This window comes from Peromyscus leucopus, chromosome 23, assembly GCF_004664715.2.
Source record: "Peromyscus leucopus breed LL Stock chromosome 23, UCI_PerLeu_2.1, whole genome shotgun sequence".
Taxonomy (NCBI): domain Eukaryota; kingdom Metazoa; phylum Chordata; class Mammalia; order Rodentia; family Cricetidae; genus Peromyscus; species Peromyscus leucopus.
Genome location: NC_051082.1, coordinates 6,714,599 through 6,742,590, shown reverse-complemented (window position 1 = coordinate 6,742,590; position 27,992 = coordinate 6,714,599). Strand labels below are relative to the sequence as shown.

The 27,992-nt window shown below is 51.3% G+C and overlaps 1 protein-coding gene across 6 annotated transcripts in view; it reads left to right on the top strand.

Annotated features, from left to right (window-relative positions):
* Nucleotides 1-27,820, top strand: part of Bicdl1 (BICD family like cargo adaptor 1) — a 106,264-nt gene extending 78,444 nt beyond the window's left edge. Inside the window, exons 3-12 of one of the 6 annotated variants that reach the window (XR_003733069.2) lie at nucleotides 1,255-1,371; nucleotides 2,576-2,587; nucleotides 4,428-4,574; nucleotides 9,883-10,062; nucleotides 10,692-10,910; nucleotides 12,094-12,237; nucleotides 19,037-19,167; nucleotides 23,737-23,857; nucleotides 24,590-24,698; nucleotides 26,416-26,502. Coding sequence is in view for 4 of the 6 variants with exons in the window: in XM_028856560.2 (XP_028712393.1) it covers nucleotides 1,255-1,371; nucleotides 2,576-2,587; nucleotides 4,428-4,574; nucleotides 9,883-10,062; nucleotides 10,692-10,910; nucleotides 12,094-12,237; nucleotides 19,037-19,167; nucleotides 23,737-23,857; nucleotides 26,416-26,577 (1,233 nt within the window). In the remaining 2 variants the exon portion in view is untranslated. Of the gene's footprint in view, nucleotides 1-1,254; nucleotides 1,372-2,575; nucleotides 2,588-4,427; nucleotides 4,575-9,882; nucleotides 10,063-10,691; nucleotides 10,911-12,093; nucleotides 12,238-19,036; nucleotides 19,168-23,736; nucleotides 23,858-24,589; nucleotides 24,699-26,415 lie in introns of all 6 variants that reach the window. The other 5 variants (XR_003733070.2, XM_028856560.2, XM_028856561.2 and 2 more) reach the window with 5 other exon arrangements.
* The last annotated feature ends 172 nt before the right edge of the window (nucleotides 27,821-27,992 follow it).

Here is a 27,992-nt window from a genome sequence, read left to right as displayed (position 1 = left end):
TAAAACAGTAATAAAATCATTAAAAAGAGATAGGTTAAGATTAATATGTAGCTCTCTATAGTGAGGCAATATATGTTGAATTTGTGGAACTGAAAACAGTAACAAAGATAAACAACTGATTACATACTTCTTGAAAATGAAAAGAACTGTTGATGACAGACCCATTATGGAGAGTGCCTCACTGAACAGCTAGCTAGACATCTCAATGGTACCACCATAACATGTTCTCTGAAAAGAATTCCTAACCATTTCAGGGTATAGTGACCTCTCCCAAGAAACCATAAGTCCTCCTCAGCTCCAGAAAGATCACAGAGGTGGTCTTGCTTTGCCTTGTAGCTCTCCTCTCTACAGGGCAGCATGTTGTGCTCTCCATGGTAGCATCAGGCCCAGACGACCTTTTGTAATACTAGAAAATAAACAAATAGGGTAGGAAAGAGGACTTCAGCCCCAAGCAGTACCCAGAGAATTATGAATGGTAAGAATATCCAAAACCATAGCATACATGACAGAGAACTCTAAAATAGCATTCATGTTAAAGAGAAGTGATATCAAAATAGACAAAGATAAATAATGTCTTTAACCATAGCTGAGGAAATGGAAGAGAGAAATAAAGGAATTCCTAAAGTGACTGGGCGTGGTAGCCCATACCTATAATCCCAGCACTTGGGCACTGAGGCCAATTTAACGCAGCCTGGCTTATATAGTGAGACTTGCCTCAAAACAGACAAAATCCTACTGCAGCAGGTAGAATAGCCATGTTATTGTTGTAAGATATCGAGACACTTTTGCTTTTATTTATTTACTTACTTACTTATTTATTTGATTTTGCCGGGTGGGGGTTCAAGACATGGTTCCTCTGTGGGCTTTTGATGCCTGTCCTGGCTCTTGCTCTGTAGACCAGGCTGGCCTCGAACTCACAGAGATCCGCCTGCCTCTGCCACCTGAGTGCTGGGATCAAAGGCGTGCGCCACCACCGCCCGGCCGAGACTTTCTTAATTTAGTAGATAGTTGCCGATCTTCTATGTGCACAATGATACTTTGTTAACTAGCATTTGAGGACCTACTTTTTCCTGGACCTGTTTTCTCTGGTCAGTAAAGTAGTCTCAGACCTAGGCAGTCCTTTATGATGAAAGTGGAAACAAAAACTCACCCAAAAGTCCTGTGGAAGAGATGTGCAGAGACGCTTGAGAATCACAACACACTTGCTTTGCGTACTCCCTTTGATCCACTCTGAAAACGTCTTCTCTCTTACAGGCATCCGAAGTTGAGAGACAGCTCTCCATGCAGGTCCACGCACTCAGAGAAGACTTCCGGGAGAAAAATTCATCCACTAACCAGCACATAATCCGGCTGGAAAGCCTTCAGGCCGAGGTGAGGCTCCAGTGTGGCCACACTTGAAGCGTGCACTGAGTCTTTGGAGAAAGAGTCTCTGAGCTTGGAAATAAACCCCTGCTCTCTATAAAAAGTACTGAAGCATCTAAGAGACATTTCTGGGAGAACTTAAGTGGAGAACACTTGTCCTTGCTCCTTGGGTAGCCTGTTGTCTAGAAAAATAAAGAGGTTGAAAGTTACAGCCGAGGGGGTTGAAATCATGAATGCCCTACTTTTTACTGAATAATCTTGACAAGAAACAGCCTTGCTAGCCCCACACAAAAACTGGGGAAGGACATTGTCCCCGTTTTCTCCTCTTATTCTAGCTCAGTACAGCACCATGTTTCAGCATCATACAAAGTAGTCTCATTAACTCACCGAAAAGCCCCACAGCATGGAACAGAAGCTTGCATTTTATAGCAGAGGTTAACAGCAGGTGCTGTTGAGGAGTTAGTAATGAGGGTACTTAGTATGATATATTTGAAGCGTGGTGGTGTAGGTGGTGGTGTAGGTGGTGGTGTAGGTGGTGGTGTAGGTGGTGGTGGTGGTGGTGGTGGTGGAGGTGGTGGTGAAGGTGGTGGTGGAGGTGGTGGAGGTGGTGGAGGTGGTGGAGGTGGAGGTGGAGGTGTAGGTGGAGGTGTAGGTGGAGGTGGTGGTGGAGGTGGTGGTGGAGGTGGTGGAGGTGGTGGTGGAGGTGGTGGTGGAGGTGGAGGTGTAGGTGGAGGTGGTGGAGGTGGTGGTGGAGGTGGTGGTGGAGGTGGTGGTGGAGGAGGTGGTGGCATAGGTGGTGGAGGTGGAGCATATGCGAGGCCAGAATGTGGCAGCATGGGGCCGTGCCCTGACTAGAGCAGAGGAAGAGTGTGTGCTTGGGGACTGTACTGCAGGCAGAGTGGCCCTGCAGACAGCAGGGGTCATCCAGCAGAAGGGGCTCTTCCGGGGCAGATTCCATCCATCCACTCTCAGGACCTTCATCCCCTTGGCTGATGAGACTTTGAGAAACAATGTAGAGCCTGACAGAAGGACACCCCCCCTCCCCCAGAGCCCGTGGTTAAGGGCTCAGCCATTGTGACCGATCCAGAGAAAGCTTCCCTGCATCGTAAGGACCTAAGGATGTTTTTCCTAAAGTCTGTCAATGTCTTCTCTTTTCTGCCTCCAATCCCCTTCTTTCCTCCTTTCCCTTGGAATTCCTACCGCGGTTGAGCAGCAGGTTCTTGAAGTAAGTAGAGATGGCTCACTCCCGTGGGGTCTGGGCATGCCTGTCTGTGACCATCTGTGTGCATGACTTGCCATTCGACCCCCCTGCCAGGCGCCCACACCCTCAAGTTGCCTGCCTTCCTCTTTGCTCCACCTCTTCACTTCCTCTAGACCCCCAGGAACAAGTTTCCCAGGAATGCTTACCTCCTGATTTGGTCACAAGTTTTAGGGTATGTGGGGGTTGGGTGAGGAAGTTGGCAGCCTAATACCAAACTCTGGCTTCATCTAGTGGTACCGCTGATTGAAAGGCTAAGCTGTGAAATCTTCCATTTTAAATAAGTAACTTCAGGAAACTGTGAAGTGTTTCTGAAGGGCCAGTTACGTACCAGAATCATATTACCTCATTACTTTACTGGAAACCTGGGAAACAAAGATGATCCATGGGAAGGAGAATTGAAAGGTCAGAGGGCACTTAAATAAAAATGAACTGGAGTGAAAATTCCCTTTGCGTGGGTAAGTCTGCTTCAGTGAGAGGAATAGTGGGCCATTCACCAAAGGCTTGCCCCTTCTGGTCTCTTACCCAGGTGCACACTTGAGAGACAGTCTTTCTTTGTTTGGACAGACACCCGATCTCTCTGGACAAAGGCCATCTACCCCGCTTCCCCAGGACAGCATCCTATCTGATTGATGGATGGCCAGGAAGGATTTGTGCCCTGAGCAAAACTCTAATGCAGAGTGGGGGCAGCCAGGAGGCAGAGGGACAGGGAGAGAGAGCCCAGGGACCTAGAGCAGTTAAACACTTATTAAATTCTCCCCTAGAAAAGTGCTGAGTTCCGTCCCCAGAGCTTAGTCAAGGAAGAGCCTTAAGGCATTCTCCAGACTGGACCACAGAGAAGGGGAACATCTTGACCATGCCAGGAAAGTATTTACAATCGCGCAGGTGGATGAGACAGAAGTGTGACAGGGAACTCACAGATGGGAGGAGCAGGGTCAGGAAGGATCTTAGGACTTCCAGAGCCCTTCCCTTCCTTCCCCACAGCCAGTTCTGCTTGGAAAAGCTTTCTGGAGCCCCTGGACCTGGGAGTGTCCTGGGTAAGGCATTTCTGGCCTTGAGGAGCAGTGACTGAGCTTCCTCCTTGCAAACATGGAAACCAGAGAAGACTGGGCACCTCTTTCCTCGGCTTTCTCCCTGACACTGAAGAGAGCAGACAGGCCTTACAGAGAAATGCATGTGTCTTGACGTTGACTTCAGTGTGCAAAAGAATGAGCCTTTTCCAGAAGGGAGATCTCTCTTCTCTTCACGGATGACTTGTTCAAATTACCCATGAGGCCATTGTCTCATTCCTTTCCAGGGCCTGGGCTGTTATAGACACTCCACCTTCTATACCCTGCTGGCTTCTTGTCAGCCAGGGCTCTGGGTCTGAGCTGGGACGCTGGCCCCCAGGGGAATCAGCAGGAGGGAGAGGAGGCAGTGAGTCTGCTCTCAGGGGATTTCCTGGTGCTTAGGACTGGAGGAGTAGGCAGATCTGGTCCGGCTCTGCCGGAGTAGGGCTGAAGGCAGCCAGGGTGGGGCCTTCTCTGACTTATCTCTGGAATTTACAGAGCACTAGCTATCCTTCCTCTGCCTGGCAGCCCACATGCTGGCTTCCCCCGGGCTAACTCCTACCCCTTCCCGGGCACCTTCCTGAAGGGGAGGGCCTTTCCCTTCAGCCCAGGATTACACAGCTCTGTTCTCCAAGTCATGTCTCTGGGCACAGTACCCAGAGACACACACCTTCATAGTTGGGGCCAGTCTCTCCTCCTCCGCTCTCACCCAGATAGAACCCCATCCACACCATCCTGTGCGCTCTCCATCTTTGCAGATCAAGATGCTGTCAGATCGGAAACGGGAGCTGGAGCATCGGCTCAGCGCCACCTTAGAGGAGAACGATCTGCTTCAAGGGACCGTGGAGGAGCTGCAGGACCGGGTGCTGATCCTAGAAAGGCAGGGCCACGACAAAGACCTGCAGGTACAGGGAGGGCAGAGATGCTGTTCCATAGAGCTGGGGCGGGGGGGGGGGGGGGGGGGGAATTAACCAAAAAGGAAAGGCCATGAGGCCAGCACCACTGCTGCTGTCCATCCGGGTAGGTGACTCTGAGATCTCCATGGGGGGGGGGCGGTGTGTGTCTTGTAATTCCCTAGGGGGTTCCACCATGCCAGTAGCTGGGTAAGTACATTGTGGTCCCCAGGTCATCCCTTCCATGTGTTCCGAGCCACCCCGGTCCCTAGAGCAGCGTCACATAGTCCTTTCTAGGCTGTTCGTGGCTGGAGCACTCAGAGTCTCCTGACCTCCCTAGCATTTGTGAAATCTGCTAGAAGATTTCCAAGGGAGCCTGGGGATCTCTGTTCTCAGCTCCTGGTGCTCTATGCTGCTGCTGTTGCCCGGCAGAGGGATTTAGTTGGCTGGCAGAAACAGAACAGAAACCAGGAACCTTCCCACAGAACCCAGCAAGACATTCTCAGCTTCTGCCTATTGCCAGGAAAGGCACAGGCCAACCCCTTTGTGAACCTAATTGGTCTTCTTTAACCTCCCTGAAGGAAACTGCTTCTTAATCATGTTTGTCCTTGTTTGGGAACTGCCACCAGGCCTCAGACGAAAAGCCAAGCGTAGCCTTGACAAGAAATAACCCCCAAAACAGAAAAATAATCCCCCAGTCTCCCCAGAAACAGAGGGTAGCATCTGTTCCCAGGGTGCTTTGCTGGGCTGGCCCTACACAGCAGGAGAGCATTATTTCCCTCTGCATGGTGGGGAGGGTACAGTGAGTTGTTTGGTGTCACTTATGGGCAAGTGGTTGGGCAGGTAATACTTGAATGCCAGGTAAGTCCCTACCCAAAGACCAGGCCACGAGGCCCCACTGGGTTCCAGGGAGGCTGTTCAGAAGTTCTGATGTAAGATGACATTTTAACTGAAGCCGAGCATGGTGCTGCATGTCTGTGACCCCAGCACTTAGGAGGCTGAGTCAGGAGGATCGGGAGTCCAGAGTTAATCCGGGATGTACAGCGATTGCAGGCCAGCCTAGGCTGTATAGAGACTGTCTCAGACAGGAAAAGGAAGCACCTTCTGAGGCTGGAGTCTGTAAGAACACCTGTCACTGCCTCTGTAACTCAGCTGTATCCAAGCAGTGGCCTCTCTGAGGGACATGTAGTCCTTGTCGTCGTCGTCGTCGTTCCCCCCCCCCCCCCCCAGGGAACTTTCCGTGTGGTAGGGCCTCGACAAATGCTGAATAGAGGATGGAGCTGGGGTAGCTCTGTAGTGGGTGGGGCTTGGCCAGCAAGCATAGACCCTGGTTTCCATCCCCAGCACCACAGAAATGGAAGAGCTTGAGAGCTTGGGGGGGTGGGGCATGGGGCCGGTTCTAAAGCCTCACAGCAGGTTTTGAAATGCAGAGGAATTTGCCCATTTCAAGGTTAATGATGACAAACAGCAGTGTTGGAGGTCACTTTCCTAGTGACTGGAGAGCGCTCATAGACTTCTCTGAAGCCTACAGAAAACAAGTTGTTTATCCAGAGTCATGTTCCAAGCCCTTGATAGAGTGGAGACTAGAAACCTTCCCTGACCGGCCCTGGACAGCTGGTTCTCCTGTTGCTCATCTACCCTTGCCAGTCCCCTTTGGGTCCGCGGGAAGCACTCCACTGCTAACTGAGATAGGACCCGGGGAAAAGGGAAAGAAGCACAAAACCCAGAAAGAGCCAAAAGAAACTTTGAGCCCAGCATGAAATGCAAATGAAAATTAGTTCCACTCCCTGAACCTGGAAACGGAGGGAAAGAGCCAGGACCAGGCTGGACCTCCTAGTGCTCCCTGTGTGGGTGGCCTGTGTGTACTGCTGGGTCAGGAACCCCAGGTCATGCCTGCTGATTGGCATGCAAGAGGAAGAGAGGTGGCTCACACACATACAGGGCCCCCAGCAAGTCAGAACATCCCCACCCCTTTGGGGGATCGTATTTATTCTCACCTTTCCTCCATGTGTAACTTCTGTTTATGTAAAATCTCCGTAAGTCGCCACAAGTTACTAGCGTCCTCCAGGAAGTCCTCTCACCAAAGTGGCCTCAACTAACAGGGAAGAAAAAAATCCAGCTGACCCAGGTAGCACTTGAGCAGTCCTAACCCAGATTTGTAAGATGTTGAGTCAGTGGCCTTGGAATGTGTTTAATCCCTTGATTTGAAATCCTCAGATAAGGTTGAGTAGGAGGCTGAGCAGTAAAGGCCAAGTCTCCATCAGCAGGGGAGCCCGTTTGATCCGTTTACTGTGTGACTGAGGTCCTGCTGTCAAAAACCTTTTTATACATTTGTTTGTGTGTGTGTGTGTGTGTGTGTTGTGTAGGTGCACATATGGAGGCGTGTTCTCTGTGTGTTGTGTCGGTGCACCTGCTTCAGTGCACATGTAGAGGAGTGTGTGTGTGTGTGTGTGTGTGTGTGTGTGTGTGTGTGTGTGTTGTGTAGTGTAGAAGCACACACCACAGTGTACATGTGGAGGTCAGAGAGGAATTTTTCTGAATCACTTCTCACTTTCCAACACATGGATCTCGAGGGTCAGACACAGGCCCCAGCTTAGTGACAAGAGGCTTTGTCTGCTGGGCAGTTTCTCCCATCCCCACACAGATCTTTAAGCCACAGATCACATCAGCTATGTTTTGTTTGTTGTTTTTGTTTGAAGACCTTAGAATAGGGGTTAAAACTCACACTGTGTACTCATCATAACAAGCATTTTGTTAAACTGTTTTGTTTTGATTTTGTTTGAGACAGTGTTTTACTTTAGCTCTGGCTGACTCAGAACTTGATGGGTAGACCAGGTAGACCAGGGCTGGCCTTGGACTTGCGTCTGTCCTCCTGTCTCCCCCTCAAGTGCGGGAATTACCGGTAGATGTGCCGGTCTGCTGTACTAAACTGCGGGCAAGACTCTGCTTTAATACTCAGTAAAGAAGTCAGTTGTCCTGGGGGCTCTTAGCCCCTACAGAAATGCACAGGGCCTGACCCTGGCAGGTGGGTCGGTTCCATCAGCAGAGTGCAGACCCGTCACTGGGGGTGACCCGTGAAGCAGATGCCCTGGGTCTAGACGTGGCTCTGGCCCTGCATGTGCCATCACACACCGTCTTAGCCCCTCAGTGTAAAGGGAGGAGAAGGTCCCCTTTAGTGCTGTGAACTTAAACTTAACCACTGTACTAATAAAAGCATTTCATGTCGTTCCTTTTCATACATAGAAATACACTGTCATCTTTCTTCCTTCCTTCCCCCCCCCCCCAAGACAGGGGTTCTCTCTGAAACAGTCCTGCCTGTCCTGGAACAAGATCTGTAGACCAGGCTGGCCTCGAACTCACAGAGATCACCTGCCTCTGCCTCCCAAGGCATGCACCACCACAGCCAGGCTCACTCTCACCTTTCTTATACAAAAGTGTTATTTCTTTTTTTTTTTTTTCTGATTTTTTCTTTGAGACAGTTTCTCTGTAGCCCCGACTGTCCTGTAATTTGCTCTGTAGACTAGGGTGGCCTCGAATTCAGAGATCTACCTCTTGCCTCCTGAGTGCTGTGATTAAAGGCATGTGCAGCCACGCTCATCTAGATACCATTTCTTATTTTACAAGATTCCTATAGTTACCCGGGCTCCTCCATGGTTTGATTGGTTTTTTTCTGTGCATCTGTCCAGGTGGTGAATCAGTCACTGACCAGAGAATGAGGCACCTCCTGGCCTTTTGTTCCCTTGCTGTTACAATTAATTAAACACTTTGGAGTGTGTGTGAGTAATTGAACTAATTGTATCCAGTCCATGAGAACTTGTACTGAACTGTGGGAACTTCTCCTGCTGAGATGTATGTGGAGTTGCCTAGAGAATAATTGTAAAGCATTTTGTCACTGAACATGCTGCTTGTAATTGTGCTGAATGCTTCCTAGGAATGTCTATTTCCTGTAACCCTGGTTGGTTATTTTATTTTTTCTTTCCTTCCAAGTTTTCCTAAAACTGGGGCTAGAGGAGTTCCCACTGTCCCAGCAGGTGTTGCTGAACCAGGGACTAGGCAGCACAGCTTGCAAGTTCTTGTCCTGTCAGCAGCCGGGCTCTAGCCCTTCCTAGTTAGGGCTCTTCCAGGCCAGTAGCCAGCCACTTCCTGGCGGTGATGGCTTGAAGGTGAGGCTCCAGGCCCCTAGAGGATTGCCCAAAGTCCGTGTGAAGCACTGGCTCCCCTAACAAGAGCCAGAGCTCTGAGTGGCTGCCGTCCATGCCGGAGCCTCTGCATCTGCAGGAGGCAGCATGGCTTAGGGGAGTCTGGGAACGGCACAGCCCACTCTGCAGCGGCCTGGGCGTTGGAGACCAGCGCCCAGCACTGAGCTTCAGTTCCAGGCCAGCCCCAGCTGTGTTCAGCCAGTGGCAGTCTGAAGGCAGGAAACACGGGCGCACACCACACTGTCACCCCCACCTGTGCCTCTTTCTAATGAGACGACGATGGCTCCAGAAAGACCACTTTATTAAAAAAAAAAAAATTAAATCCCAGGAAGTTCTTTGCCCACTAACCTGGGTGTGTGTGTGTGTGTGTGTGCGCGCCTGCGCGTGTGCGCGTTTACAAGCACATATATATGCATGTGTGTACATGTGGATGCCTGAGATTGGTATTGGGAGTCCTCCTCAGTCACTCTCCACCTTATGTTTGTGAGTGAGAGCCCATGTGCCATGGGACACATAGAGGTTAGAGGACAATTTCTAGGAGTTGGTTCTCTACCCTCATTGTGGGTTCTGGGAATCAAGTCCAAGCCCAAGACTTGTATGGCACGAACTTCATCTGCTGAGTCAGACCTCACCCTCTGCCTCATTTCTTTCTCTCTCTTTTTCTTTCTTTCTTTCTTTCTTTCTTTCTTTCTTTCTCTCTCTCTCTCTCTCTCTCTCTCTCTCTCTCTCTCTCTCTCTCTCTCTCTTTCCCTCTCTTTCTTTTTTTTTTTTTTTTGAGACGGGTTTTTTCTGTATAGCCCTGGCTGTCTTGGAGCTCACTGTGTAGACCAGGCTGGCCTCGAACTCACAGGGATTAAAGGCGTGCACCACCATGCCCACCCCTTGAATCTTTTCCACCACTGGGTTCTTCTAGTAACTTTTCCCCTGAAATTACTGAAGGAGTGAGTTGTTGGTTATTTCCAGGGCCGGGTCTTGCTGACTGTGGCCCCCACACACCCTGGTAGGTTCCTCCCAACTCTGCCGTCCTGTGAGTTGGCGGCAGGTCGAGCCGTGGGGTCGGGTCCTGGGCACTGCCGCTGCGGTGTGGATACGGTGCCCAGCGTTTGCTCTCTCGCCCCCAGCTGCACCAGAGCCAGCTGGAGCTCCAGGAGGTGCGGCTCTCGTGCCGGCAGCTGCAGGTCAAAGTGGAGGAGCTCACGGAGGAGAGGAGTCTGCAGAGCTCCGCTGCCGCCAGCACGTCCCTGCTGTCGGAGATTGAGCAGAGCATGGAGGCCGAGGAGCTGGAGCAGGAGCGGGAGCAGGTGCTGATGCCACTGTGTGCTGTCAGGAGGAGTGGGCGCAGGCTTCTCACCGTCCCGGGTCAGCACTGTACTGCCCCTTGACAGAGGCTCGAGGGCCTGCAGGGGCCCCTGTGGCCGCCGGCTGGGGCAGTGCTCCGCTGCTGAGGGCGTCCTCGGCTCAGTCCCTCCTCCCTGTATCTCCTCGGAGGTAACCCAGAGTCCTCCGACATTTGCAGTCCATCCCTCCGTGCCATTTGTCCCTCTGTGCCTTCCGTAGTCACTCCTTCCCCAGCCAGGCCCCGACTCCAGTCACTGTAGCTAAGTACGCAACAGAGATGCTTTGCATGGCCGATGAGTTGATTAGAGGGAGGATAAGAATTGGTGTATCTGGTCACGGGCACTAGGAAGACTGAGGCAGAGCGGTTACAGCAAGTTCCAGGCCAGCCAGGGCTACACAGGAATCTCAGAAAGAATTGGAAGTCTCAGATGTACTAGGTCCAAAGAAAGTATGATTTCTTAAGATAGACTATTTTAAAAACCAAGATAAGACCTTTGCCCCTAAAAACAGGGTTTCGGGTGTCTGGATCTGGCTTTCGTCCTGACTAACCGGTCCTCCCTAGCGTCTAACGAGTTAACCCTTTGTGACGCAGCTGAGACTGCAGCTCTGGGAAGCCTACTGCCAGGTCCGCTACCTCTGCTCCCACCTGCGCGGGAACGACAGCGCCGACTCGGCCGTGTCCACGGACTCCTCCATGGACGAGTCCTCCGAAACCTCATCCGCCAAGGACGTGCCTGCCGGCAGCCTGCGCACTGCCCTCAGCGAGCTCAAGAGGCTGATACAGAGCATCGTGGACGGCATGGAGCCCTCGGTAAGGGTCACTGCAGGAGCCAGCCAGTGTGCAGGGGAACTCACTGTAGGTGGAGCCGCAGGCCCGGGCTGGAGCCTCCCGCGGTCACCTGTCGTTTGTAGTACTGAGTACCAGTAACAGGAAGTAGGGTCCAGGGTCCCCTTCCTGATGCTGCAGTCCTGTAACACAGTTCCTCATGCTGTGCTGACCCCAGCCATCAAGTTATGTCCATTGATACTTCCTGTCAGTTTGCTTCTGCTATGAATCCTAATGTAAATGTTTTTGGAGATAGATGTTCACCAAAGGGGTCAAGACCCACAGGTTGAGGACCACTGTGCCATGGCATAGTCCTTTTTCCCATATACTTATGCACAAGGCCTTGGTGGCCTAGAGTTGGAGCGTTCTGCTTAGAAACATTGAAAAGAGAAATTTGTATCTGGGTAAAACTCCCGAGTTGCTCTTCTGCAGTTGGGCCTGATAGGAGGGTAACTGTTAGTGGGCAAGCTTTAAAAACTAAGCTTTGCCGGCCAGGGTGGCTCACAGTTGTAACCCCAGCACCCTAGAGGCAGAGGCAGCAGATCTCTGTGATTGGGAGGCCAGCCTGGGCTACACAGTGAGTTCCAGAACAGCCAAGGCTACACAGAGAAACTCTGTCAGAGGAAAAAAATCTCAGCACAGGAGATTGAAGAGATGAACAGGGCCTTTGAGAATCCCAGAGGAGGCCTCTCAGGGGAAGAGGGATATTCTTCTGGCTTCCAGGGTGGACTGACATTTCTGCAGCTTCATGATGGGATTCTCCCTGACTTCTCTCCTGTTTCACCCTCCCAGAGTAGCTATGTCTCTGTTACATTAGAGGCAGTAAGTCAAAGGGCAGGCGTTTCTGTCTGAACAGCCTGGGTTGATTTGTAGCCAGGTGGGAGCAGGAGGCCAAGTCACTGTGGGATAAGGAGGCTGTCAGTGGCATGGGCCATTCCTAACACATACACCCGCTTCTCCCAAAGCTTGACATCAAAATGAGCTTTTCCAGGGTAAAATTAAACCCTGAAAAATCTCTCCCTCACCTCCCCTGTTTCACCCTCTCTCACTCGCCTCCACTCCTCCTCATCTTTCTCCCCCCTCTCTCTCTCTATTGCACCCGCCTCCACCACTCCCACTAATGGCCGCTCACCTTCCTCCCTGCTACCGGCTTCCCTCTTTCTGTCAGGGTGCCCGGAGAATGGATGATGAGTCATTAGAAGAGCAGATAAGGCAAACCAGTGAGGACTCCAGAGCCCTGAGAGAGCTCATGGAGGGAGAGAGGGGTAAACTGAGGCAGAGCCTAGAAGAGCTGCAGCAACTCCACAGTCAGGTGAGCACCGTCATTTCACAGTGCAGAGAAGGTACGTGGGTCCCTTATCCACTCCTCTTTTGTGAGATGCAGCTCCCCTCCATCACATTCTCGGGGGACTGTGACCCAGAGTTGAGGAACTGGGTGTCTTCAGGAGACAAAACCAGTCCTCGTTCTGCCCAGGTGAGATTGGCAGGACCTGTGCTGGTTGTGGTTCCTGAAGTGGTGTGTCCACAGAGCTACAAGTTGGGCTAACGGGTGGGTGCTGACCACTGAAAGCCACGGCTCCCAGGCCACTTTCTGATGTTTTTCCCAGCAGCCCAGGCCAGGAGCTGTCGAGTCAAGGCACAGTTGGTCCTTAGAGGTGTCAGCTTCTCCCTCACCTTTGAGGGCCTGGTTTTCAGCTCTGGGAACGGACTCTTGCCCTTACTGTTCCTTCCTTGTTTGACTGTGATGCCGTCTCTCTCGTGAACACTAAAGGACACTGACACGCTGATCTGAAAAATGTTAAAGGACTTAGGAGGTGCTCCACCTAGAAAGAAGCTTCTGACACACTTTCTCTGGACCAGACTTACGTGCAGGAGTGAGAACCAGGGGAGCACCTGTACACAGCCCCACTTACTTGCCTATCCTGGCCTTGGTAAAAATGGCCTACACTTAAGATTCCTTCACTAGAAACTGTCTTTTTTACTGTCATCTTAGAAAATACACCTACAGCCATCACTATTCTTCCTGTGAGGGGCCGGAGGGCAAGGGTGAAAGGTCACAGCTGTGGCTGGCTCCTAGCCAGATACGGAAGTGGGCTAGGCAGCCCAAGGCATGTTCCTGCCTCAACTCCTAGATCCTCAGAGGGTGGTTCAGACTTAGGACAGATTTCTAAACTAAATGAATAAAACACCAGAGAGCTGGATCCAGAAGTTCTCTGAAGGGTATAGTTCAGTGGTGGAGTGCTTGACTAGCAAGAGCAAAGCCCTAGGTTTGATCTCCAGCACTCCCAAAAGGAAAACAAAAAGATTGTTTAGAAGTTCTTTGGAGTTGGTGGCCCACAGTGTGGTGCATGTAGTCATAGTGCTTTGGAAGTAACAGCAGGGGATTGGGAATTCAAGGCCGTCCTCAGCTGCATAATAAATTCGTGGCCTGCCTTGACACTCTCTCAAGTAAACCGAGAGGGTTAACATGTTGGTTGGTTGGTTGGTTTGGAGGTGGCGTCTCGCTGTGCTGCATTTGCTGGATTGAACTCTTGGGTTCAGCAGCTCCTCTTGCCTCAGCCTTCCAGGTGTGTGCCAGTGCTCCTGACTCACTGATTTTAGATAAGTGCTTCCTTAGTAGTGTGTGATTTTTTTTTTTTCCTTACCAGAGTTGAAAACTAAACATTTCCTGGAGGACAGTATGTCATTCAGAAATACAGCTTACATATAGGTTGCCTAGAGTTGAGTTTGTAGCTTTAGGAGGCCATGTCTACTGAGTTTCCTTAGGAGTTCAGTTGAAGTCAGGTGTGGTGGTGTACGCCTTTAATCAGCACTCGGGATGTAGAAGCAGGCCAGCCTGATCTACAGAGTGAATTCCAGGACAACCAGAGTTGTCACACAGATAAACCATGTCTTGAAAAACAAAAGAAAAAGCTCAGTTGATAACTGGTTTAGGCCAGTTCCTGTGAGCTCCCTTTCCGAGAGTTCCCTAGACTCTACCCATGCCCCATGTGGACTGTAGAATTGAACTTCTCTTCCAGAATACTCAAAAGAAGAAACCCCTTAGCTACACCTGCACCTACTAATGTGTCACCCCTGGGGGTCACACTAACACCTGAGGTAGGGGTTAGAGTTCGGACTTAGTCCTGAAAATAGCAGCCAGCACTGGGGGTTGATCTTCCTCGTGCAGAGTTGGTTCACCATCTGCCATCTGACCACTCTGCGCCCGGCACTGAGGCTAGACCCTCAGCACATGTGATAGCTCTGTGCAACACCTGCATTCTGGGGTCTCTAAAACAGTGTTGGGACGGCAGTTGAAATGATCTCTGCTCTTTGGTGGTAGAGTGCAGACAAGGTTAGCCAGGACTGAGATTCCAGGAACAACCAGACCAAAAGTTAAGCCTCATCCAATCAATGATCCACTCTCAAATCCCATTGCTTTCTCTCTTGAGAATGTTCTTCACTCACCTGGAAACTGGGAAGAAGTCAGGCTGGGTGTGCTTCATGCTGCCACCTCAGAAACTAACCAGACTTTTAAGTAGGAGACTGTAATAACTGCTAATTATCAGTTGGAGGCAAAATTCATAGCCAGCATGAAGATGCACCTTCTCTCTCTCCTCTGTCCCCAGCATCCTCCTTGACATTGATGAGTACAGAGCAGCCAACAGCAGATGGAGTGGGTCTTCAGGATTAATTGTACAATATAAAAGATAAGCACCCAGAAGCTGGAGAGAGGGCTCATCAGTTAAGAGCACTTGTTGCTTTTGCAGAGGACTCAGGTTCAATTTCCAGCCTACATGGTGGTTCACAGTCACCTGTAACTCCAGTTCTAGGGGATCCAGCACTCTGTCCTGATCTACAGAGGTACCTGGCACACACAGGGTATACATACATACATGCAGGCAAAACACTCATTCACATGAACTACATAAATCTAAAAAAAAAAAAAAAAAGTAAAGAAAAGCAGATATCCATGAGGTCCCTGCCCCTGTTCACTTGGTAGCCTAGGCATTCGGAGCAACCAGACAGCCTTTTCTGAGTCTTTTTTGCAAGATATTCAAGGCAAGTGCTCAAGGCTTCTTGGAACCCTTGGTGTTCTGCTTGGCTTTCTGTTGTTGTAAAAGAATGCTCATTGGGCTTACAGTCCAGTCACAGTCTGTCATTGAGGGAAACCAAGGCAGGAGCTGAAGCAGAGGCCCTGGTGGGGGGGGGGGCGTGCTGCTTACTGACTTGCTCTCTGTAGCTTACTCACTCAGCCTGCTTTCTTACCCAGTCCAGCACCACCTGCACAAGTGGCACCATTCACAGTGGACCGGGCCCTCGATCGACAGTCATTCGTTAATCAAGGAAAACGCCCCACAGACATGCCTGCAGGCCAGTCTGATGAAGGCATTTTCTCAGTTGAGGTTTCCCTCTTCCCAGATAATTGACAAAAACTAACCAGTCCACTACGTGGTACACTGTCTTCACCCTTCTGGCCACTGCCACTTCAGACCTGCCTTCTTTCACAGCTAGCCCTGCATATTACTTGCCCATTTGCCCATGCTCCTGAGCCCAGCCACCTTCACATGGTGGCAGTTTTCCTGTGGTGTGACTTGAAAGCAAGGTACCTCCTGTGAGTCACAGGCAGCTTCCATATCAAGACATCGAAGTCATCCAGTCCCTGGCCACCATGTGCTTCTGCACGCTGCCACCCTCCTTCATCTCAGCTCTTTCTTACCTCTGCACTAGCAAAGGTGAACGTGAGCACTAACAGTACCTGTGCACACTCCCCAGTGTCCTCTCCTTCTCCCCTGCTGTCTGGAAGACCCTCCCTCCTGCCTGCTCAGGCCTCCACCCTGCTTACCCTTCAGTTGCTGAGCAGGTTCCACTTCCTCCTTGGAACTCTCTAGATCTTCCTGGAAGACCCCCTGCCTCTTCCTTATTCTATAACTGCATTCCCATGTTGTTTTCCAGTAAAGCAGATCACAGACCCCATAATGACCAGTACAAGTTACCACTCAGCTTTTTTTCTCCGGGAGTTCCTAGCACAGGCCACCAGACTAAGTTCAAATGATTGTTGGAGGAAAGCTCAAGTTTCAGGGCTTCAGGGTAGGCTTTTTAATGCTGTTGAATTGTGAGGCCCTGTCTTCTTAGAAGGTGAATGTGGGGGTGTGGCCTAAGTGCGTGTAGAGACACGCCTGATCCACTTTCTTGACAAGAGTGGGAAGAGTGGAGCCCACGTCCGCAGCGGGCAGTGTGATGAGGCCCTTCACGGCATTTGAGCCTTACTTCAACTCATTGGGGTGGGCAGGGAGTTGTTTGTTTTTCTGATTTCTGTATTCCTTCCTAAGAAGCTGGCTGTTGAGTTCTAGCTTCTTCAGGCTTTCTAGACCACAGTGGAAAGCTTGTCTGGAGTTTTTTTTTTTTTTTTTTTTTGTTTTTTTTTTTTTGGTTTTTCGAGACAGGGTTTCTCTGTGTAGCTTTGCGCCTTTCCTGGAGCTCACTTGGTAGCCTAGGCTGGCCTCGAACTCACAGAGATCCGCCTGCCTCTGCCTCCCAAGTGCTGGGATTAAAGGCGTGCGCCACCACGCCCGGCCTTGTCTGGAGTTTTATTTGGCATCTATTGGGTGTTGGTTGGTCCTGCCTGGCATCGTGCCCAGCATGTAGTTTCACTTTTCTGCCCTTATTCAGCTGTCCTGAAGCCACACCACACTCCTTTGATCTGAAGACATCTGTCTTTGCACATTCTTTCTATGTCCAGGGTCAGGCAGTCAGGCCGCCAGACTGCTGGTACCTAGGGTAATGCTAAACCTCTCCACGGTCATCTCCACCTGGAGTGAGATGCATATGCAAACCAGAGCCTTTGCAGAAGTTCCAGACTGCACATTCCCCAGGCTTAGACTCCTTGTGTACCAGCTGTTAGCACCAGGAAAGGCGTAGCTTGCACAGTCAGTGCAGAGCGGGAGGCCCAGGGCCTTCCATTCTTTATTTATCAGGCTCTTAAGAATGCAAAATTTGAGCCGGGCGGTGGTGGCGCACGCCTTTAATCCCAGCACTTGGGAGGCAGAGGCAGGCGGATCTCTGTGAGTTCGAGGCCAGCCTGGTCTACCAAGTGAGTTCCAGGAAAGGCGCAAAGCTACACAGAGAAACCCTGTCTCGAAAAACCTAAAAAAAAAAAAGAAAAAAAAAAAAAAAAAAAAAAAGAATGCAAAATTTGAGGCTGGAGAGACGCCTCAGCAGTTAAGAATGCTGGCTGCTCTTCAGGGGACCAGGGGTTGATTCCCAGCATCCACATGGCAACTTGTAACTAACTGTAACTCCATTCCAGGGGTCCAACAGTCTCTTCTGTTGTGGGCACCAGGTATGTGCCTGGCTCACAGACGCATGAGCAGGCAAGAACACATACACCCCACACACAAAAATCTTATTTTTAAGAAATGCAGCAAGTTTCCAGTTTTCTCATCATTGGATACCTTTTGCATTCATGCAGAGTGGCTGCTGGCCCTGTCTGGGATCTTGATCTTCAGTCTAGTCCTGGAGTCAAGGTGGCAGCTGTCCTTTCATGGAAGGGATCAGACCTGTATGGATGGATCCTCCCTTGGAAGAATGTCAGTGGGTGTGAAACACTTACCAAGAGAGTGGGGTTGGGCATCCCTATTCATGTCTGATCCTATCAGTCTTCATTGCTTAACACGTTTATTGCAGTCTCTACCAGACTGGTTGCACACAACAGACATTTGCTCTGTGTAACTGAAATAGAAAATGAATGCCTTGGAATTAAATCTGATAGCTTATAGGATCAACAGCAAGAACAACTGGATAACTCAGGTCCCAAACAGGAAGGAGGAGTCCTGGGAAGCCAACAGCAAAACCAATCTGCTGCTGGTGCAGCTCCGCTTTACTTCTCCCAGTTCTGCAGGATTTGGGGGTGGGGGTGGGGGTGGGGGATGTAACTGGTGACTCTAGGTCACATGTCCAGACTGCAAAGGAAAATGATGCCTTTCTCATCCGGCTTTCCTAGTGGGAGGTCATCTCGGTCTCCCAGCAGGACATATAACCAGGAATGTCCCCCAAATAGTAAAGGTTTAGATTGATGACTACCTCAAAATGTCAGCTGTTCAATGCACAAGTGTTTAAGGATTAAGTACTATTTGCAGCCAAGTTCTGGGATGTACGGATGGAGAGGACATGCATCCAGTGATATGGTGTATTTGAGTGAGGTCCCTCTACTGTGGAATAAGATGGAATGTGTTGCTGAAACGGCACTAGAGGAACCCTTCATTGCCAAATGGTAACTCCCAGGTTGGTCATGAGGACTGAGCAGGTGCCGTTCAGTGCAGAATGGACCACAGAAGAGGTAGTATGATCAGAGTGACAGATCGTAGGTGTTGAAATGCCATGTGGCTTTGATCTGTGGAGCTGAATGGGAAGATCAAGCTGTGCCAGAATTTGAGACCCTGCCTCCAAACAATGTGTTCCAGAGCTCTGATGCATGTGTGATCTCTTTTACTGTCTACCTCTCAGTCAGAGCGGTGGTGTGATGTGCAGAGGACACCGGGAATCTGGCTCCATGGCTGCACATCAGGTTCAGCCTCCTCCCTAGATCCTAACCACTAAGCTGGAACCAGGCACAAAGCATCCTTGCTCTGGGGAGAAGGGCTCTGCATTGGAGCCGAGCAACAACAGGGCACTACCAGCCTGCTCCCGTCATGCCCCGGGACCTGTGGATGTCTTTTTTTAAAAGATTATTTTCCAGATTTATTTTATTCTTAACTATATGTGTCTCATATGAGGATGTCTGAAACCTTCAAGATGGAGTTACAGCCCCAGTGAACTGAGGGTACTAGGAAAAAAACAAAACAAAACACGGGTCTTCTGAAAGAGCACCAAGCGTTCTTAACCACTGAGCCGTTTTTCCAGCCCTTCAAAATCGTGGTAGAGGTCAGAGGTCAACTTTGTGGAGTCCGTTTTCTCCTTCCACCTTTATTTGGGTTCTCGGACCCAAATTCAAGTGGGCAGGCTTACCTAGCAAAAACAGCTTTACCTGCCGAGCCGTCTGGCTGGCCTCTGGGTGCCTTTCCCCTTGGGCGGGATGCACCTGGGATGCAGCCGCAGTGTTACCCCTTCATTTTCCTCTCCTCTGTTGTTAGGTGACGCTGCTGAGTGTGGAGATGACCGCGCTGAAGGAAGAGAGGGACCGACTCAGAGTGACATCTGAGGACAAGGAGCCCAGGGAGCAGCTGCAGAAGGCCATCAGGGACCGGGATGAGGCCATCGCTAAGTGAGTGGAGATGGGCTGTTCACTTACTCGGTTGTGGGTTTGCTGTGTCTGTGTCTGTGTGACGACTGCATCCTCTGCAGCCCTGTTGTCACCCCCAGCGCTGAAGATGGGGTACACAGGCCACGCCCACTGCTCACAGGAGCGCTGGGACCCAATGTCCTCATGTCTGTGCAGCGGGCGCTCTCCAGCCTCTGCACCTGTCATTGCTTTGTCCTAAAATCCAAGTAGATATGCTTTTTAAATTCTGGTGCCAGGCAGAGGGATCACACGCCTATAATCCCAGCACTTAGGAGGCAGAGGCAGGCGGATCTCTGTGAGTTGGAGGTCTACAGAGTAGTTTCAGGACAGCCAGGGCTGCCTGTTACACAGGAAACCCTGTGTAAATAATAAGTAGATAATAAATGGGAATTCTGGCATAAGCCCACCATAGTGCTTATACATTTGTACTCCAGAATTCAGGAAGTGTAAACGGAAGGATCTCCAGCATAAGCCAGCCCGCACCACAGAGCGAGTTTGAGACCAGCCTAGGTTACATAATAAGACATTCTTTCCTCTCTCTCTCTCCCTTCCCACCCCCCCCCACACACACACGAGCACTAAGATAGGGTTCATGGCCCTGCTGCTATCCACATCACTTGGTCCCCAGGTAGACGGTGCTAGTGAAGGCTGGTTCTGGGACTTGACACTTTTCCTGTGGGTGGGATGGTATATTTGTAATATGTCCGTTGTGTAGTTAGTTGGGGTTTTGTTTGTTTTCTTTTTTAAACATCAGGTGCTACAATGCATGGCTTAGTACATTTCCCACTTACAGCTTAGCTTTCCAGTGTCCTTCTGTGCATCTACCACCTTTTTATTATTTTTAGTTGCTTTTTTTTTAAAATTTATTATGAGTACTTTTTGTTGTTTTGTTTTTCAACACAGGGTTTCTCTATGTAACACTCCTGACTGTCCTGGATCTCACTCTGTAGACTAGGCTGGTCTGGAACTCACAGAGACCCACGTGCCTCTGCTGGGATTAAAGGTGTGCGCCACCACTGCCCGGCTTATTATGAATGTTCTTAAGTATTCACTAAAGAAAGAAACATAACAAGAACCCTCATCTCCCCATCTGTCAGGTTCAGCATGAATCACATAGCTGGGTTCTTTGATCTGTAACCTCAATCAAATCCAGTGGGGCCCGGATTCTGTCCCTTCCTCCAAGATCCTTCAGTTTGCTTCCCTAACCAGCAGTGGTACAGCTGGCTAGTGGGTTGGGTGTGGGCTTTTTGTGCTTTTTTTTTTTTTTTTTTTTAAATGATAGGGAGTAAGCCCAGTTTATGCTCATCTACGCTGGGCAAGCGCTTTGACAAGAAACTATTCTCTACTGTGAAGACAATAATTTCTTAATAACATTAAATATCTAGTCAGTGTTCTTAAACTCCTTCCCCAGTGTACACAAGTTACTCCATAAATGTAACTTTAGTTGTTTAGAATCTGGCTCCATCTTTGTGAGTTCGAGGCCAGCCTGGTCTACAGAGCTAGTTCAGGACAGCCAGGAATATACAGAAAAACCTTGTCTCAAAAAAACCAGACAAACAAAAACATCTGGCTCCAGAGACTATGTATTCACCAGACTGACACGTTCTGAAAAGCCTGGAACATTCCCCCTTCCTTGTCCATCTCAGCCACGTTTATCTGGTGAGGGTCTTTGTCTTGCACTGTTTGCAGTTAGGTTTGATTTTACAGCATTTCATAATTTCTGTTGTTCCATTTATTTCTAGGAAGCCAGGTCATTTTCTCAAATACTGTCTTCAAAAGAGAAGTGTATAAATGCATTTCTTGTTTTGTTTTTTGTTTGTTTTTGTTTTTTGAGACAAGGTTTCTCTGTGTAGCTTTGGGGCCCTTCCTGAAACTCACTCTGTAGCCCAGGCTGGCCTTGAACTCACAGAGATCCTCCTGCCTCTGCCTCCCCAGATTAAAGGCCTGCGCCACCACCGCCCGGCTTATAAGTGCATTTCTTTGCATTCAACAACTCAGAAAAATGGAGAGGCAAAGGAATATTTTTACATGGTCCTTGTTTTACTAGAAGTTGGTTGGTCGGTTATGCATGCAGCTCAGGCTAGCCTCTAACTTGAATTCATTCCCTGGTCTGAACCTCAAGGACCAGGATTGTAAGTATGCACCACGACACCCAGCTGATACCCAGTCATGTGCTCCCTTCACTGAGGAGATAAAAGTTGAAAAAAAAAAAATGTGTTTGTTCTCGGATGCCTGTCTCACTGTCTACAGAGGAAGTAAAGGGTTTTTGTTTGGTTTGGGTTTTCTGAGTCAAGGTTTCTTTGTGTAGCCCTGGCTGTCCTAGAACTAGGTTTGTCTATCAAGCTGGCTTTGAACTCGGAGCTCTGCCGGCCTCTGCCTCCCCAGATTAAAGGCCAGGAGGGCAGTAAGCTTTTCCACTGTGCTCACTGGCATCGCCCTCGGGCCGCTGACCTCTGGACCCAACATCCATTCTGCGGGCTGCTTGTCCAGAAGGCTGGAGAGCTGGCCTGAGTGATACTGTGTGTCTGTAAGCAAGAGTCAGCTTCTCACCGTCTGCCTCTCGGTCTTCATCCCGTGTTACCTTTCTGCCCAATTTCTTCTCTGATCAGACCTCACGTTGGGTTGTCGATCACTTCTAGTTCATTTTTGGGAATCGGGTACGATATATCTCAGCAAGGCTCTTACACCTATCCATGTGGGCTGTGGGATTCCCTGTACGCCTCTGGTTCTCAGTGCCCGGACACAATCACGCGGGGGCCTCCCAAAAAGAGTTCAGTCTGAATGGCTGGGCTGGGGCTGCTCCTTTACCTGGTTGTTTAATGTGTATTCAAGGGAGAGAGGCCCCCTCGCTAACCTGGGCTGCAGGAACCTTAAGGGGTTCCTTATCTCACACAATAGGTGAGGTCCAGGAAAGCTGCTAGCAATTTCATCACCTCACAATTGAAAAGCACTCAGGTCTGGGGTTCCTTTTGAAGACCCCCTTTCCCTCTGGCCCGGCAGCTGCCGCTCTGCCAGGCCCCTGGCCCTGGCGTTAGTCAGCACATTCCCCTAGGTCCGGGCTGCTCACGGCGCCATCTGCTGGCACCTCCTGAAGCTGGAGCCGCTGCGGGGTGCCTGGGAACTGTCAGGCAGATCGCGTCCATGGCAACCGCTGCCATGAGGATTTCTGCTGTTCTCCAACAGCCAATGGCAGTGGGCATGACGGAAGCAACCTGCAGCGTCTGAACCTTTGCCCATTGGACAGGCTTGGTCCTATCCCTGTTGCCTGCAGCCGCAGTGGGCGGGGCCGGGAGGAGCCCGGAGCTGCCTGGAGCAGCCTATAGGGCAAAGTGGCCCAGCTGGTGGATGCCCCACTCTGCGGCAGGGTGGGGTGTGTGGGGCGTGGAGCAGTGACTAATTGCTGGGTAGAGGGCAAGGCAGGGAGGAAGTCTGGTCTGAACTCTTCACAAATGAGACTCACCTACTCCTTCCGGCTTTGCTTGGGTAGTGTGTTACTGTGAGGCTGGTGGCTTCCGCTGGTCAGCCCTGCAGCTCCCCACGGTCTGAACTGTCTGCTTTCAGGCCCCGTGTGCTGCTGCGTTTGCAGACGGCGGCACGGTTAACGGCACCCTCCCTTCATACCCCCCCCAACGGGTCCGGTTTTTGCTTTGTTGTTGTTTTGCACTGAGCAACTCTAATAATGTTGGAAAGGTGAGCAAAACAGTACCCAAAACATGCAAATTTGAAAATACTGAAGCCTGTGAGCAAAGTTAGCGTCAGTGACATCACCAGACGTAACGCACTGTATTTCTGTGTGTGTTGTGTTGATACACGGGCAGTTTTATTTCACAAAACTCGGCCTCTTCCTGGTTCCATCATGGTAAACTGTCAGTGAATACCCTATGTCTGGGTTTTTACTGGTGTCCGTGTTATATTGTCTTTTTTAATTTTGAAACAGTTCCTTTAATCCCAGCACTCAAGAGGCAGAGGCAGGCAATCTCTGTGAGTTCAAGGCCAACCTGGTCTACAAAGCGAGTTCCAGGACAGGCTCCAAAACTACACAGAGAAACCCCGTCTTGGAAAAAAATAAATTAAAAAAAATTTAAAAAAAAAAAACAGTTCAATTATTGGATACTGGAATTGCTAAACTGTGGTCACCAGTATGTGGCTTCCTTTGAACGTCTTAATCTTAGGGGGCAGTTCCTTTGGGGGAGTGGCTAGTCCAAAGGAGTACCTCCCCACAGCAGGAGAAGGTTCCCACCCTCAGGTGCACAACCTTGTGGGAAGGGTCAGCAAGCAGCTCCTTTGTGCGAGGCCCTTGTTCCCCTCTGGTCCTCATGGAAATGCTGTCCTCTTTTAACCACTCTCTGTGTCTCATTTAGAGATGAGAGATCATCGCTTACCACAGCCTGGTTAGGGAGTGTGTTGCATCCTTCAAAGAGTTTAGTTACAGTGACCCTGTGGTGTGGGGTCAGCCCCTTTCCTTACCCTGAAGACTCCAGGTCTCCCCGTGAAGAACCAGGTGCCTCTGGCACAAGGTGCCCATCCTCATTGTGGTTCATTTCTTTGCAGGAAGAATGCTGTAGAGCTGGAACTTGCCAAGTGCAAGATGGACATGATGTCTCTGAACAGCCAGCTGTTGGATGCCATTCAGCAGAAACTGAACCTCTCACAGCAGCTTGAGGCTTGGCAGGTAAACAACAGACCGAGACCTAGGTGGGCAAGTGCCCTGAAGCATCTCTGAACCAACATCTGTAATGGCAGTTTTGGCAAAAGGGCCTATGAGCCCAGGTGACCAGAAGCTTCCGTCCTCACCTGTGGAGTCCCCGGGGAAAAATGCCTTAGTGTGGCCTCCAGACAGAAAGCCCAAACAGCCTGTTAGGGACATGCCACCACCAGACATGGGGTGGGCCTTCCTCGCTGCTCATTCTGGTTTGTTTAAACTAAGGTTGGGGCCGGGAAGCCCCATGTGACCGAGTGAAAACTCACAGCTGGGTCCAGCCCAGCAGGCCTCAGGCCATTGCTGTCCTCCCTCTCTACAGTCTGCAGCTTCCTTTTTCCATGGGCACTGTTCGTACGGGGCCTGGAGAAATTGAGTCAGGGTGTCTGGCTCCAGGACCACCGTTGTCAGGGTCTCCTGACACCCTGCTGCCCCGGGGCTGTGACTCATGGATGAGGTTGGGGTAGGCCGATGTCGGAATGTGGGTCCAGTGGTTAGGGTCTCTCTTCAGATGGAAAGGCACCTGTGCTTGAGGTGAGCCCCCATGGCAGGCAGAGTAGTAGTAACCGTTATACTATGGCTCTGTGGGGCTGGGAACCAGTCCTGACCTCACCAGCAGGTCCCTGGCTCCCTGGCTCCCCCCAGCAGCCAGCTAGCCGGAACCCTGGCTCACCACAGCTGTTCTCTCTTCTCTCCCGACTACAGTTTGCTTCCTCAGGGCTTTTTACTATCTGGCTCCTTTGGTTTCTGATCTAGTGGCCTTTCTCAGTTCCTGTACCAACAGCTTTAGTTGTACACCCCTCCTGCCTTTGAGGTGAGACTGAGCCTCACATCCATCCATCTCTTCCCTCCTCCATCGCTGTCCTGCATCCGCCACCTCCCCGTGGACCACTGTGTTCTGTGTCCCGGAACCCCCATCTCCATGCCATGTGACGTGCCATCGGCCCAGCCTTCTCCCCCCCATCAGTGCCGTGAGTCTGGCAGCTCTGGCAGGCTGATGCCACCTTACCGTAGACGGGTTTTTACCACAGGAATAGCAAAAGGCGTGGAATCGTGACCAGCTCTCGTGTGTGTGTGTGTGTGTGTGTGCGTGCGTGCGTGCGTGCGTGCACGCGCGCGCGCACATACATACTCCGGAATTTGCTTGATGAATTTGGCTGTTTAAAATGTAAAAATGCAATCTGAAGTGACCGTGCCAGGGAAAACATGGCAGCTTTGAAAGGGCGTCTTGCTGAAGGTCTGTGACTTGTCTCTCTGGTGCTGAACAAGATACTTCATTGAGTTTGTCCTCGGTGTAGAGAACGACGCTAAGATTCCACATCGAGGCTTCAGAAGTAGGAGCCGTGTGCCAAGTGCTGGCAAAAATGACGCAGGGTTAATCTGAGCGGCAAATGGAAAACCGGGCTGGCAGGGAGAGGATGAGGAGGAGCCGACGGGAGCAGGGAGGAAGCTGAATGTGATGGAGGGTGAGGACGGAAGGAGAGCAGAGGCGTCCAGGCTGTCAGCAGTGACCGTGAGGTCAGAAAGGTCCTGTGGCTTCATTCTGAAACCTCAAGATACTCAGGTCACACCCACAGGTCAGACCTTGAGCGACAGAGGGACAGACAAGCTGCTGGGCAGCGGGGCCAGGCTCTCCAGGTCTGTGCCCTCAGCTCCTGAGTGGCTGCCCAGAGCCCCTCTTTCCCCACTGCATGGAGCCTACCCCAACCTGGCCTCGCCCGCCACGTGCATGGATCCCAGCCATTGAGTCCCCGTGGGTTTGTCTGAGGGTCTTTTTGTCAGGACGTCACTGAGCTCACAGCTGGGTTAAAAGCTGAAGGAGGCAGGAAGGTGGTGTGTGGTTTGCTGTCTGGTCATGACCACACAGAGCTCCTCACAACCTGTTAGCAGCAGAGCCCATGGTCAGAATCTGGTGACGAGAAATGAGCTGCTCACCGCCGCTCTTCTGTAAGACAGGGCAGGGCTACCTGTTCTAAGTGACCAGCTAGTCAGAGGGGTGAGATCCTTACCCCATGAAGACGCTAACAGAAGTCGGACTGAGGTGGAACAAGACAGTGTCTCAAGAGGACACTGCCCACAGCTTCAGCCGTGGGGGAGCCTGGCCGGGGTGTGGGGAGGCAGTCCCAAACAGCCACCATTGCTGGTGTGGGGGCGTCAGCGACAGCCTGGACGTGATCTGAAGGGGGAAATCCCGACACGGGTAGCCTCTTGGGACCAGGTCGTTGAGCTAGAGAGCTGAGAAGCTAAGGTCACTCTGGGCTGACTGAGGGTGAGGTGGCAAGCCAGACCACGGGCATCCAGACGGCCCCACGAGCTAGTAGAGCACTGTTCTGTTATCTAGGCCTCAAGACGCTGGCTGAGACTGGCCTGGCACGGTACCAACATTCACCGCTTTCTTGGTCCCCCAGCCCCAACTAGTGCTCACTCATCTCATCCCTCATCGTCACCTGCCCTGACATTTGTCACCTCCCTGTCCAACCCCAGGGCCAGGGAAGAACAGCTGCTTATCCACATCCTTTCCTTCTCTGCAGGACGACATGCACAGGGTCATTGACAGGCAGCTGATGGACACGCACCTGAAGGAACAGAGCCGGCCTGCTGCGGCCTTCTCTAGGGGCCACGGCGTCGGGCGGGGGCAGGAACCCAGCACCGTGGACGGCAAACGGCTCTTCTCCTTCTTCAGGAAAATTTAAGTGGGGAGGAGTCAGGCCATGGAGGATGGAGAGGCCGTTGAAGAGGGTCTCCCGTCAGCTTCAGCTGGAGCCCGTGGGTTCCAGTGGGTTCATTGCCTTTTGTTAGTGTGATGGAGACCGAGAAGTAGGGCCTGCCTTGTCCTCTGAAGGCTGCTCCCTGCCAAGGGACAGGAAGGAATCCTGTCCCCACTGCCCAAGCCAAGCCTCAGCCTGGGCTTCCCCAGGATCCTGTTAGTGAGCAGGGCTCATGCCACTGCTCATGCAGTCCACTGACGGGCTCTGCCACTCAGACCCAGCTCATCACAGCCCACCCTAAAGGCTCTGCTGCCTCCTTGGACTTTGACCATGGGGACAGACTGAGGCCTCCTGTGCATGCCTCAGGAGGCCCGAGCCTCCATTCCTGCCCCAGCCACTCGCCTGGAGTAGGGGAGGCACAGCCCCTCACCCATGTGCATGCACCTCTGCCGGAGTGAGTCCCTGTATGGCAGGAGCCCCAGCCTAGGGCTGTAGGGCCTAAGAACCGGGTTACCCAATCTCCGCCGAGGCCATTCTGTACCCCCAGGGAAGGTCCTGTCTTCTGGCTGCCTCCACTCAACTTCCTCCAGGGCAGACAGTCCTTACCCCTAGTGAGGCCTGGGCCTGGCAGCATTCCCACTGGCCCTCTAGAGGCTTTAACCTTCCAGACTTTTCCCCTCGTGGGGTAGGGCTGGGAGAGCACTGGTCTTCCACAGCTCCCTCCCACCTCAAATACAACCTGGCCAAGTCGAGCAAGTTCAGGCCACAGGATGGCCTCCAAGGGGACTAGTTTAACCACCCACACACGGAAGGCAGCGTGGGTGCCACAGGGTGGATGGGGTAAGGCTGCTGTGAGCCTCCAGATACTGCCCACCAGGCCTACAGGGGACAAGGCCTGCAGCCTGCTGCTTCTGCTCCTCCCGCAGCAGCCATCCCGATCCCTGCTGAGGCCCCAGCTCCGAGGCTCTGTGGGCCCAGCCTGCAGCTGCTTACCACTCACGAAGCCTCCTGCCCTCCACGGGGAAAAGCACAGCAGGGCTGAGCAGAAAGAATGTACTTATAGATATGTACATACCACAGTGCTGTAATTTTGTATGTAGCAATTGTGTAAATACACGTATGGATTTTATAATACACATATATAAATCTATAAAGGCATATTTTTAGAAAAACAGCGCACCACTGCTTCTTTTGAAAATAGTCTAAGAATAAAACTAATTTCTACAGACCTGCTGCCTCAGTTCCTGGGTGTGTGGAGGTTGTCTGTCACCAACCTGCTTTGTGTGTCACAAGCCACCACTGGCTGCGGCGGCGGCGGCGGGGTTAGTACCGAGCCAGAGGGTCCTTTGGGAAGGCGGCAGGGTCTTGCCCCACACCCTCTTGTCCAGCATGGCAGAAAC